Raw genomic sequence first — 13,536 nt, 5'->3', positions numbered from 1 at the left:
AACCGGCCTGTCCTCCCTGAGTAAAGATCTCAAGAAGGGTCCTTGGGAGCAGGGTCGGGGTAGAGGAGATCTTAGATCCTGACCAATGGGCAGCTAGAGAGGAGAACAGATAACAGACCTCAAAAGAGGGAACCCACAGATACAGAGCTCAGAGAAAGAATAAGCAACCACGAGAAGTCCACTTCTCAGAGTACACTTGCTCATTGCAAAGGGTCAGGTGGGGAGACAGCCATGGACAATGTCTCCAAGGAGGCAATGGAAAGACTGCGTGGACAGGTCAATTTTAAAACACGTAATGAGGAGAGAGAGCACAAAGCCATCTTATGGCAGTGCCAGGTAATAATTTTCCCATTTCTATCTCTCCTGCGCACGCCCCATCCACTCTCCAACTCCTAAGGTGGTCTAAAATGGAAGCCAGAGGATAGGCCAGAGAGTAGACAATAAGAGTAGATAATAAATAGGGGAGAAGTTTCACTTATAAATTAAATTGGAAATTTTGATTTAGTTTATTAAATAGTGTTACTTAGTATTATACAGGACTATACATTCTACTGCCAAATTAAGACTTTGTGCTTTGAAGTGCCTATACTTCATTTTATTACCAAAAATGATCAGGAGAGTCATGGAGTCTGCCAGGGTTTTCATCCCAAGACAAGGAATGTATTCTCCATCCTGGGAAGGATGGAAGGGACAGTAAAAGTCAAAATAAAGCAGCTTTTGTAACTTCCCAAAAGTAACCCCTCTTGTAACACAAGCTGTATCAGTACTCATTACCTTTAAAAGATTTTTCTGTGAGATTTTTCAAATGAGATTATAAAGACTGTCTAAGAATAAGACAAACATTTTTATAATAAAATAGAAATTTAAATGCATATAAAACAAAATTTAAATAAATATTCCATATACTAATTGTGATTTTTCTGGGGAGATAGTATTATTGGTAAGTTTTTGCCCTTTTCCTCTTTTCTAAATTTTCATTATTATAGGCATGTTTATTTACAGTAAAAAAAAAAAAAACCAACAAATTAAATACACAACATTAAATAAATGTTAAATTTATTCCCTTAAGTTACCATTTGTTATAGTGGGGCCACCTCGAGTAAAATTAGAGGGCCCTCACATTATATGCAAGGAATACATACTTAAGACCTTATATAATGGGCCCTGGCTAGTGTAACTCAGTGGGTTTAGCATCAGCCTGCAAACTGAAAGGTCTCCAGTTGCATTCCCAGTCAGGGCACATGCCTGGGTGGCGGGCCAGGTCCTCACTTGGGGGCGTGTGAGAGGCAACTGATCAATGTTTCTTCCCTCTCTCCATCCCTTCTCCTCTCTCTAAAAATAAATGAATGAATCTTTAAAAAAAAAAAACCCCTACATAATGCAAAACTAGTTATTCACCAACTACTCCTATCAAAAACTGGAAGTTATTCTCAAATGACAATATCTCTAAAAGTTTATATAATTCAGTTGGTACTCGTTTTTTGTTTTGTTTTGGGAACATATGGGAAAGCAGTTCCCCTCATACTTTTTATTTCAAACCCTAAGAAAAATTGAAATGTTCAATAGACTTATATTCCCTTCACCTGGATTCACCACTTTTGCTTGATCATTACCTATCTATCCATCCATCATGCACACACATACACACACGTGTATTACACATTACACATATAATACACGTGTGTATGTGAATAAAATTTTGCTACAGCACTTGAAAGTATATTGCAAAATACCATGCCACTTCATCCTTAAAACACTGCATTATTCATCTAAAAAAAAAGACTTGATCCTACAGAACTACAATACCATTATTAAAATGAAAAAATTTTAAATCCAGTATTATCTAATAAAAATTTATTTCAGATATCCTCAGAATGTCCAGACAATGGCATTTTCTCTTTGATTCAGGTCAAAGTTTACACAATGTATATGGTTAGCCTTTTGAAATCCTGGAACAGCCCCACCACCACATTTAATTGTTGTTGCTATTGTTTATGATATTGACTCTTTCAAGAGCCTGGCCAGTTGTCTCATGGACTGTCACACATTTTGGATTTATCTGATTATTTCCCCATAATTTGATTCAGGTTAAAACGCTTCTGACACAACACCAAATAGATGATATCGTATACATCTTGTTACACAACATATCAGGAGGTGCATAAGGTCAAGCTTTAATGCAAATGATGATGATGAATTTATTATTTGGTAGAGGTAGGAGTTGCCTATTACTCCTTATGAAGGTATATTTTCCCCTTTGTAATTAGTAAATAATCTGTGGGGTATTTTTTCCCACTAATTTATTTATTTTTTGGCAAGTCTCAGTGGTTTTGTTTCAAGGATGGTATTTTGAGACTATGTGAGTATCTGTTCCCCAAAGGCATTTCACCCAATCCTTGTTTAAATCAATTATTACACTGGGGATTGCAAACAGGTGATTTTATCACTCTATCATGCCTTGTATATTTATTATCTGGAAACTTTCTGCAAAGTCTTTCTTCTGTGCTTTCCCTTTGTGTAGAACAATAATTTTTTTTAACTTGATGTAATAGTCTATTATGCTCGTTATATAATCATTACACTCATTTTTAATGCTCAAATTGTCCCAAATTTGGCCTGTGGGAAGCTCTTCAAGCTAGTTCCTACAGCTTTTTGACCTACCTCCATCAGTCATTGAGGACCTACTTGTTCAACAAAATGTTCCAGGCCCATCTATAATTCTCCCTTCCCCAAAACCTGAAATCAGCCATTTCTCCAAGGATCCCTGGTTCCTATCAGTGGGGAATGATATTTAGAAAACAAGATCGGAGTGCTTTGTTTCTAGGTCTCTGGCGTAATAAAGAATAATCCGGTCCTTGACACCAGTTCCTCGCAAAGAGCTTCAGAAAAACCTGGCATTTCCTAAGTGATAGAAGTGTCTTTGTTATGCGAAGGAGGTGGCTCAGGGTGGGCCCCTAGATAGCTTAAGATGGGGGCTGGGCCACAAAATGCAACCCTGGTCCCACTGACCCTCCAGGAAAGGGAGGTGGGCTGGGGAATGCGTCCAATCATGCCAAAGTGATGAAACCCCAATAAAAATTCTGGATGCATGCAGTAGAGCTTCCCAGGGGCGAGCACAGTGATGTGGTCTGAGGGCCCAGATTTCACGAGGAGAGGGCGCAGAAATTCTGGAACTCTTCCCCACCCCTCCACTCCCCAGAACTTGCCCGAGTTTTTTCCCATTTGGTTGTTTCTAATTTGTATCCCTTAAAATAAAAGATCACAAGTATAGTGCGTTCAGTGAATTCTGAGTGATTCTAGCAAATTATCGAACCTCAGGGGGTCATGAGAACCCCCAAATTTACAACCAGTTGATCAGAAGTGCAAGTAGCCCCCAAGACTTACAGCATTCTCAAGTGTGGGCATTCTTATGCCGAATTATGCCCTAAATCTCTGGAGTTTGATTCTAACTACCATTAGTTAGTGTTAGAATTGAACTCGCAAGTCACTGGAATTGAACTGGTTGTTAGCTGGTGTCAGAACATGAAAGGTCCTTTCCATGAACATAGCTACAAAATATCATTTATATACACATATACTTGTTATGAATGTGTAAATATAACATGACAATATATTTTTTTTAAATCTTAAATTCATATCAGCCTCTAAATCAAATCCAACACCACCTTGAAATCACACTGATGTACATGGGTACACCTTAGTATTTTTCACAGCTGCACAATATTATATTTTGTGGGTATATTATGCTTTTTTCAACCCATATCTGACCGTTGTTTGCTATATATGCTGTGAGGCATAATCTTGTGCAGGTGTTGTTTTCTATTTGTAAAGTTTTATCTCCAAGGTAAATTCATATAACTGGGCCTGCTGGATCATGGGTAAAGGCGTGTGAATTTGGTAGACTACTGAAGGGTCCTCCATAGGGGTTATACCATTCTGGACTCCCTTCAGCAAGGTGTGAGAGCCTATTTCCCCAGAGCCTCATCAATTGCGTGTGCTGCCTAATTTTTGAATTTTTGTTATTTTCATGGGTGAGAAATGTATGTCACCGCAGTTTTCATTTGAGCACTTTTTTGTATGTTTAGTCTGTTTCATATTTTAGTCTATTAAGAGCTTTTTCTGCGGTGGGGGGGGGGGAGAGACAAATGTATTTGAAAAAATAAATTAAAATAAAATTTTTTAAAAAAAGAGCTTTTTCTGATACTCATCAAATCATGTGTTTTGCCATTTTTTTCAATTATGTTCTGGGTCTTTTTTTTTTATTATTCAATTTTTAAGAGTGCTTTGTGTAGTAGAAAATTTAACCCCTTCTTTGTAAGGGGCAAATATTTTCCCTCGTTTTATCACTTGTCTTTTGATTTTACTTATAACCATGAAAATCTTTATAAAAATCATTGATAAATTCAACCTTTTATTGCTTCTAGATTTTTAATCATATAGAAAGTGAATCTTAGTTATAAAATAATTCATCTAAACCTATTATTTATATATTTTAGCAACATTTAGCTTTCTGACCCAATTAGACTTTATTCTGATGCATGTGTGAAGTACAGACCCAATTTTATCTTTTCACAATTAGCTATCCAGCTGTCAACATCATTTATCTTAAAAGTATATTTTCACACTAGGAAAAAGAGATGCCACCTTTATCATATATGAAATTCCCATATACAGCTGGATCTATTCCTAGAATTTCATTCTGTTACATTGGTCTGCCTCATAAGAAGCCAATACCAGTTTTAATTATAGATGCGTTGTAGTAAGATTCACTATCTGACAGAGGTGGTCCTCTCACTACTACTTTTACAACAAGGTTTTCCTAGTTATCCTCGTATGCTTATTTTTCCACATGAATCAACCAGTCTAGCACCAGAAAAAAACTTCATTGGAATTTTTAATGGATTGCATTAACTTTACATTTTAACTGAAAAACACTGACATGTTTGCAATACTGAGTCCCCATATCTAAAAACAAGGATGTCTTTCCATTTGTTCAAGGCACTGTTATATCTTTCAAAAATGTTTTAAAAATTTTCTTCACACAGATTTAGGATATTTCTTTTTAAATGCGTTTCTATAGTTATTTATTTTTTATGTGACTATTGTAAATGAGATCTTTTTCGTCCATGACAGTTTCTAACTGGTTATTGTTTGGAAATACAAAAGCTTTTTGACTTGTTACCTTATTATACCCTATTATACCCTGCTGCCTTACTAAATCTTTGCATTTCAGCTTGTGTTAATTTTATGCTTGATTTTCTTGGACTTCCCAATAGTTGCATTTATTCTGTTTCTAAGACTTATGCACTTGATACATCTGTAGTTTAGAATATTCTCATTTTCCAAAACTGACACATAAATTGAGACATTACCTTTTTATGTAATTCTACATGTTATTTCGATTTTAGATCACTGGAATCTGCACAAAAATCCTACTTCACTGTACATTCTCATATTCATTTAGTCACTGAGATCATCAAGACTCAGACTAATATCTCCTAGATTCTTAGGGTCTCTACGCACACTGATCTCAACACCTATAGACCAAGCTGCCATCATCCCTAAGCTCAACACCACTCAGGCTGGAAAGACAGGGAAGCAACTTTACACAAGAGTTCCAGTTGAAATCTTAACACTAATCAATCTTATCATGCTGCCATCCTGTCATCTTCAACTACACAATGAATTAAGTCCCTCTTACCATCTAGCCTTTCCTCAGTTCTTGTCCTAAAATATTTTGTCTGTCCTACTATGAGCTCATTTTCACAGGGCCAAGAGAGAACACTTTCACAACACTCATAAAAATAAAAAAAAAAGTATAAAGTTCTCAAGGAAGCAAATAAATAAAACTGTCTAATTATGAGCTCGGATGAACTACACACCAATGCAGAATGCTAGATGTTAACCCACTGCAGATCCAAGTTCATTATTTCCCAAAATCACAGTACCTTTTCTTTCTTCACATGATTCATAATTTTGCCAAGGTCCTCAACATCAACAACAGAAGTTAGACTCTGGTGGTCCTCAGTACCAGACTCTTCCTCACTGGAACTTTCAAAGGGCTCCTCCTCCTAGAACATCAATGCTTTAGAAATACATTGTTCAAAGTAGGAAACCATCTAATACCCCCTCCCAAGTTCTGAGGTCACTGAATGGATATCAAATATTTTTGGCTAGAGGTAAGCAAACCACAACCCATAGGCCAAATCCGGCCAGCCTTGGGTCTAATTGGAAAGTGCCCATCATTTACATATTATCTATGGCCACTTTCTTGATACAATGGCAAAACTGATAGTTGCAACAGAAACCACATGCCCCACAAAACTGAAAATATTTACAAGCTGGGCCTTTAGAGAAATAGTTTCCCAACCACTCTTTTAGACAAAGAACCAACCAGACTTAGTGAAGAATTAATGCAGGAATGAGGAAAAGGAAGAAATCAAGCATGACTCAGATTTCTTGGTGGTGGTGTTTACTAAGATGAGAAAGACCTGGGGAGAAACAGACTGGGAGAGTGGAAATGAAGAGTTCCATTTTGCATCTGTGAAATATGAGATGACTTCAACATCTACGCAGTCTTTAAAGAGGCAATTATATACAGGGTCTGGCAGAAGTAACACCTGCTGGAGTATGGTTGGTTGGGTAATAATATGGGTGTAACAATTTATCGTTTTATTTCAAAAACTTCACCTAAAATATCATATGTTCTGCTTGAGTGTGATATGGTTATGTCACAGAATTACATCATTAAGATTTTGTAAAAAAAAAGGGGTGTTATTTGTGCCAGACCCTGTACCTGAGAACATAATTTAGTGTAGACCTTACAGCTAAAAATAAAAACCTAGGAATAACTGGCATCTAGAGAATATGTAAAGCCGTAAAACTATGCAAGATCATCCAGGAAGAAAGCATCAACAAAGAACAGAACCCAGGACCAAACCTTTAACAATTCCAACACGCAGAGGTTAGATAAAGGAAGAAGATTCCAAGTAAAAAAAGAAAGAAAACCATAAGAATGATGTCATGAAAGTCAAGAAAAGGGAGTGATTCAAAGAAGACAGCAAAGTCCAACACTGTTTGGAGGTCAAGTAATATGAAGACAGAGAAATACCCATGAGGCTTGATAATATGAAGTCCCTTGGACCTAGAAAAGAGTAGCATCAGTGGAGTAGAGAGCCAAACTGGAGTGGGTGAGGGTTAACTGGGACTTCTGCTCCCAGCTGTAGAATGAATTACATTAACAGCTCTCTTGTAGAAAATAACCAAAACTGAGTATTATTTTTAATGCATAATCTTAAATGTTCACTGGTTTGGCAAAAATATAAGGACTCAAAAGACAGCAGGTATAAACTAAGAAGAGACTCTTAAGAGGTAAGTGAAAAATGGAGCTAAGAGTACCTGCTGAACTCTGGAGAACCTATTTTGACAGCTGTACAGGACAAGAGAAAAGCAGTTAAAGTCAAGGAGATGATAGAAGGAAGAGAGACTAACATACAAGACAAGAGTCAAAGCTGGGACCCCACAAAGCTGCGTCTTTGGTGTGAAGATAAACTGCAAACAAATATCCCGCTCAAGAGATGAAAGCAAGGAAGATAAGCATAAAATTGGAGGGCAGGGCAAAGCTGAGCAAAATATAGATGGCTAAAGGGACTATATTTGGAAGTTTGAAGGTATATGGGAGGAGTGGAGAATTATGTAATAAAAATTCAGACCCAAAGTAAACTGAGGTTCTCAAAAGCAACATTTAACTAAAAGCCGATGGATCAATGCCTTTGATTTCTGAAAGAAAGTTACTCCCACCTAGAATTCTATATTCAGCTGGCGCATCAAGCAACTGTAAAGGTGGGATAAAGACATGCAGATGTAACAAATCTGAAAATTCATATCCAAAACAAACTTTCTGAGAGAGCTACCAGAGAATGTGCTCTAGAAAACAAGCGTCAACCAAGAAATAAGAAGATATAGTTACCCAGATTCCAAAATCCAACCCAGGAAGCTAGTAAAAGTAAAGCTGTGTCTCACAGTGGATAGAACACATAGACTTCAGCTGCACTAAGGCTTAAAGCAGCCATACCAATGTGGAGCAGAAGACTCAGGAGAGCCTCCAAGAAATCAATAAAAACCACACAATATTAAAAACAATTTTTGGTTCTGTTAAAATTTTTATAATGAAGTGGTGATGCTTATAGAAAAATCAAAGCAGATATAGCAATAAGGGAAATAAATGCATAAGAATGAAAATATATGTGATAGGTGTGAATATACACACAATCACAATAATGAAATAATGAAGAATGGTGTAACCAGAAATGTGATACAACTATACAAGAAAATGAGAGAAAGGGAACTGATACTGTGTGTGTGTGTGTGTGTGTGTGTGTGTGTGTGTGTGTGATTTTCAAATTTAAAAAAATCAAGAAATAGCAGGAACAACCAATTATTTAGAAATATAGAGGTAAATGTCTTATGAAAAAGCTAAAAGAATTAAAAGTGGTTAAGTAAGAATTAGAATAAGGCAAGGAAGTACAATTTTTAATTATAAGCCTAGAAGTACTATTTGAGGTTTTAAACATACAGGTTTACTTTTAACTCTAAAAGTCTGTTTTAATTTTTTTAAATGTTAAGAATGGTGATATCAGCAAAAACGGCTGTGTAGGTAAATCCAAGGGCCTATTCCCCCAAAGAAACACCTAAAAATTAAGCAAAAAAAACAACTAATTCCACTTTGTCAGAATTCTTGGAATTAGTCATAGGTTTACAACAACCAAGTAAACACTGATTTAAGAAAAAGAAAAACTTTTTTAAAAGAGCATTTAAGAAAACTTTTAAAAGGCATATCAAAACACTAGCTAAATGAACACAAGCTAAAGAAACAGACTTTAGAAACACACATGACAACAGATACAGTCTACAAAAATAGTTTTAAAAAGTCACTAAACAAAAATTATAACTCATAGCAAACTATAAAAATAAACTCTGAGGAGGGGAAAGAATCTGATTTTCAGAGTTAATACATTAAAAGATTATAAATGTGTAATTTTCAGGAAAGAAAACATTATGAAGCATGCAAAAAAACAAAAACATGTGGCCTATTCACAGGAGAAATTAACAGAAAGTGTCACTGAGGAAATACACACATTGGACTTACTAGATAAAGACTTTAAGTAGACTGTCTTAGATATGCTCAAAGAGTTAAAACCACGGACAAAGAACTGGAGGTAACCAGGACAACAATGTCTCAACAAATAGGGGATATCAACGCAGAGATAAAAACTGTAAAAAGGAAACACAGTTCTTGAGCTGAAAAGTAATAACTGAACTGAAATTTTCACTAGAGGATTTAATAGCAGATTGCAGCAGGCAAAAGAATTAGCAAAAATGAAGACTGATCAGTTGAAATCAGCCAGTCTGAAAAACAGAGCCTAAAGGATTATTAGGACACCATAAAACACACCAACAAATACAAAAGGAGAGTCTTAGAAGGAGAGAAGAGAAAGAGCAGAAATAATTTTTGAAGAAATAATGGCTAACCACTTCCCAAATTTGATAAAAATATATGAATCAATTGATTCAAGAACTTCAAGAAGCTTGAAGCAAGATAAACTCAGAGAACCAAACTGGGACATATTATAACCAAACTGTCAAGACAATAAACAAAAAGAGAGTCTTGAAAGCAGTAAAAGAGAAGCAACTACTGACATACAAGGGGGCGGTCCTCAAAAAAGATAAGGTTAATAGCCAATTTCTCATCAGGAACCTTAGTGGCCATAAGACAGTGGGATGGCATATTTAAACCACTGAAAGAAAAAAAAAAAAACCCCTGTAAACCAAGGATTCTATATCCAGCAAATCCATCCTTCAAAATTGAAAGAGAAAGGAAGATATTCTCAGATAAACAAAAACTGAAGGAGTTCATTTATAGAAGACCTGCATGCAAGAAATTAAAAGAACATTTGATAATGACTCAAAGCTATATGAAGAAAGAACAGTGAAAAAGGTAGTTGCATAGGTAAGTACAAAAACCATTATTATTGCATTTTTGGTTTGTAACTCCTCTTTTTGTACCTATATGACTTAAAAGACAAGTATATAAAACAATTAACTACAAATCTATGTTAATGACCATACAATGTATAAAGCTGTAATTGGTAACAACATAAAGGGAATGAGTCAGAGCTGAATAGGAACAGGTTTTGTATACTAAGCTGGTATTAATTCAAATAGAGTGCTATGAGTCAAAGAGGTTAAAGGCAATCCCTAGCATAGCAACACTCCTCTGTATTTAGAGGTTCCAAATCCATGGATCAAAAAAAATACTTGAAAAAATTGTTACATTGTTGCCGACATGTACTTAGGCCTACAATGGTTCATCTATAATGAATATGTACAGACTTTTTTTCTTGTCACTATTCCCTAAACAATAAGTAAACTATTTACATATAATTTACATTTATTAGGTATTATAAGTAATCTAGGGATGACTTAAAGTATACAGGAGGGTGTGCATAGGTTATATGCAAATACTACACAATTTTATATGAGACTTGAGCATCCACAGATTTTAGTATTTGCAGAAGGTCCTGGAACAAATCCCCTGCAGATATGAAGAAATGAGTATACCAGAAAAGAATTTTAAAATGTACAGAAACAGAAATAAAAAAGGAATCAAAATGGTATACCAGGAAAAAAAAATCAATAAAACACAAAAACTGGCAGTAATGAAGAAATTAAGGAAAAGATGTAAGATACATAGAAAGCATAATAAAATAACAAAAGTACATCATTATCAGTAATTTAAAATGAAAATGGATTAATCTCTCCAATAAAAACGCAGAGATAGGTAAAACGAATTTAAAAAAGAAAAAACAGGAACCAACTCTATGCTATCTATGAGAGACTCAATAGAAAAAGCTATTTCATGTAAATGATAACCAAAAGAGAGCGGGCATAACTTAACTAATATGAGACAAAATAGACTTCAAGTCAAACTTGTTACAAGAGACAAAGGACATTAACACATCAAGAAGATTTAACAATTATAAACAGGTATGTACCTAACAGAGCCAAGAACCTATGAAGCAAAAAATGATAGAACTTAAAGAAGAAAAAGACAGTTCTACATTAATAGCTGGAAACTTCAATATCCCACCTTCAATAAACAGGACAATTGGATAGGTCAATAAGGAAACTCAGGACTGTGACAACAGTATAACCCCATTAAATCTAACTGACTGATTTGGAACCTTGCACCCAAAAACAGATTATACATTCTTCTCAAGTACACATGGAATATTCTCCAGGACAGGTTTTATGTTAGGCACCAAGAAAGTCTCAACAAATTTTAAAAGAAAAATCATCCAAAGTACATTCCCTGACCACTTTAGAATCCAATAGCATGAAAATAAAATATCCAAGAACAAACTTAACCAAAGAGGTGAAATACTTGAACAATGAAAACTCAAAATATTGCTGAAATTAAAGAACACCTAAATAAAAGGAAAGACATCCAATGTTCATGGACTGGAAGACTTTATATTGCTAAGATGACAATACTATCCAAAGTGGTTTATAGACTCCTACAAGCCCTATCAAAACCCCAACAATGTGTTTTGCAGAAATGGAAAAACCACTCCTCAAAGCCATATGGAATTGCAAGAGACTCCAAACAGCCAAAACAATACTGGAAAAGAACAATGTTGGAGAACTCCTGAATTCAAAACTTAACTACAAATCTACAGTGTGGTACTGGTACAAGGATAGACTGATAGATCATTGAAATAGAATTTAGAGTCCAGAAAATCCAAACTTCTATGGAAAATGGACTTTTGACAATGGTTCTGAGTCCATTCAATAAGAACAGAACAGTATCTTTGACAAATGGTCCTGGGACAACTGGGTATACACTGTTCAAAGAGTAAAATTGGACCATTACCTCACACCACACACAAAAATTAACTTACAATGGATAGAAGACCTAAATACAAGAACTAAATCTATAAAATTCTTAGAAGAAAACACGAAATTAAATCTTCATCACCTTGGATATAGCAATGAATTTACCTTCATTACCCCAACAACAAAAGCAACAAAAGAAAAGGCAGATAAATTGGACTTCATAGAAATTTAAAACTTTAGTGCATCAAAGGACATGATACAAAAGTGAAAAGAAAACCTATATTGGGGAAAATATTTGCAAATTATATATCTGATAAAGGTCTACTATCTAAAGTGTAATAAACATCTCTTACCAGTTAACAACCAAAAAAACAAATAACAATTAAAAATGGCAAAGAACTTGGACATTTCCGCAAAGAAGATATACAACCGGCAAAAATCATACAAAGAGATAGATGTTCAACATCAGTAGCCAGTAGAGTTAAATGCAAACAAAAAATACAAGGAGATACTACTTCACACTCACTAGGATGGCTATAATCAAAAAAATAGAAAATAAGAAGTGTTGGCAAAGAAGTGGTGAAATTTAAAGCCTGGTACATTGCTCCTGGGAATGTAAAATGGTGCAGCCGCTGTGGAAAACTGGTGGTTCCTCAAAAATGTAAATACAGAGTTACCACACAGCCCAACAATTGCACTCCTAGATATATACACAAAAAAACTGAAAAGTTACCCAAACAAATACTTGTATTAATGTCACAGCAGCACTATACACAATAGCTGAAAGGCAGAAATAACTAAAATGTCCATCAACATATATATGGATCAACAAAATGTGATATAGCCATACCATGGAGTATTCTTCAGCCATAAAAAGGAATAAAGTACTGATACATGTACAACACAGATGACTTCTCCAAAACATGATAAAAGAAGCCAGACAAAAAAATGATCACATATTATGCAATTCCATTTGTATGAAATATACAGTATAAGTTAAGTCCATGGAGAGAGAAAGCAAACTGTACGTTGTCAGGGCTGGGGGAAGTGGGGAAGAGTGACTGCTTCATGGTTTTCTTCTGAGACGATGAAAAGGTATACTGGAACACGACATAGGTAATGGTTGCACAAAACTGTGAACATTTGAAGTACCACTGGACTATATACTCTAAAATGTTAATTTTGTTATATGAATTTTACTGCAGTATTTTTAAAAGCTTTTTTAAATATTAAAAGGAAGTTGGAGAGAAAATAAGCAAATATAAGCAAAAAGACTGGCTAGAAAAATTACAAAAAATGAAACAGCAGCTGAAGGACAGAACAAAGATTTGGTTTTTCTTGCTGTTTGTGTTGTTTAAACACAGGTGGTTCCAGAGTATGTTTATATACTTCTGGGAACTATCTAATAGAGAGGAAAAGATTAACAAGGCAGGAGTGAGGGATGCAATAAACAAAGGGACCAAAGTCCTTGATTCCAGGGCACACACAGAAAGTAGTTTTTGACAGAACCAGATACTTGTCTTCTCGAGCAGAAAAGATGTGAAGATCTATAGATGGGGCAGAAGCTATAAGAGAATTCTTCTCGATGGCTTCATAGGAGAGCTGGAAAAAGGGGTAGAGAGAAAGAGTATTAAACAGTCA

The 13,536-nt window shown here is 35.3% G+C and overlaps 1 protein-coding gene across 3 annotated transcripts in view; it reads right to left on the bottom strand.

Annotated features, from left to right (window-relative positions):
• The window catches only part of LOC129083751 (S-adenosyl-L-methionine-dependent tRNA 4-demethylwyosine synthase TYW1), a 177,849-nt gene that overhangs the window by 152,545 nt on the left and 11,768 nt on the right, over positions 1 to 13,536 (bottom strand). For 2 of the 3 annotated variants that reach the window (XM_054589685.1, XM_054589687.1), the window contains exon 7: positions 5,949 to 6,071. In XM_054589685.1, the coding sequence (XP_054445660.1) occupies positions 5,949 to 6,071 (123 nt within the window). Of the gene's footprint in view, positions 1 to 5,948; positions 6,072 to 12,923; positions 13,498 to 13,536 lie in introns of those variants that run through there. The other variant, XM_054589688.1, reaches the window with a different exon arrangement.

This window comes from Pteronotus mesoamericanus, unplaced genomic scaffold (assembly GCF_021234165.1).
Source record: "Pteronotus mesoamericanus isolate MK-2021 breed Mesoamerican mustached bat unplaced genomic scaffold, CSHL_Meso_final scaffold_167, whole genome shotgun sequence".
Classification (NCBI taxonomy): domain Eukaryota; kingdom Metazoa; phylum Chordata; class Mammalia; order Chiroptera; family Mormoopidae; genus Pteronotus; species Pteronotus mesoamericanus.
The sequence above is the reverse complement of the archived record's forward strand: the minus strand, read 5'-3'. Positions and strand labels throughout refer to the sequence as shown.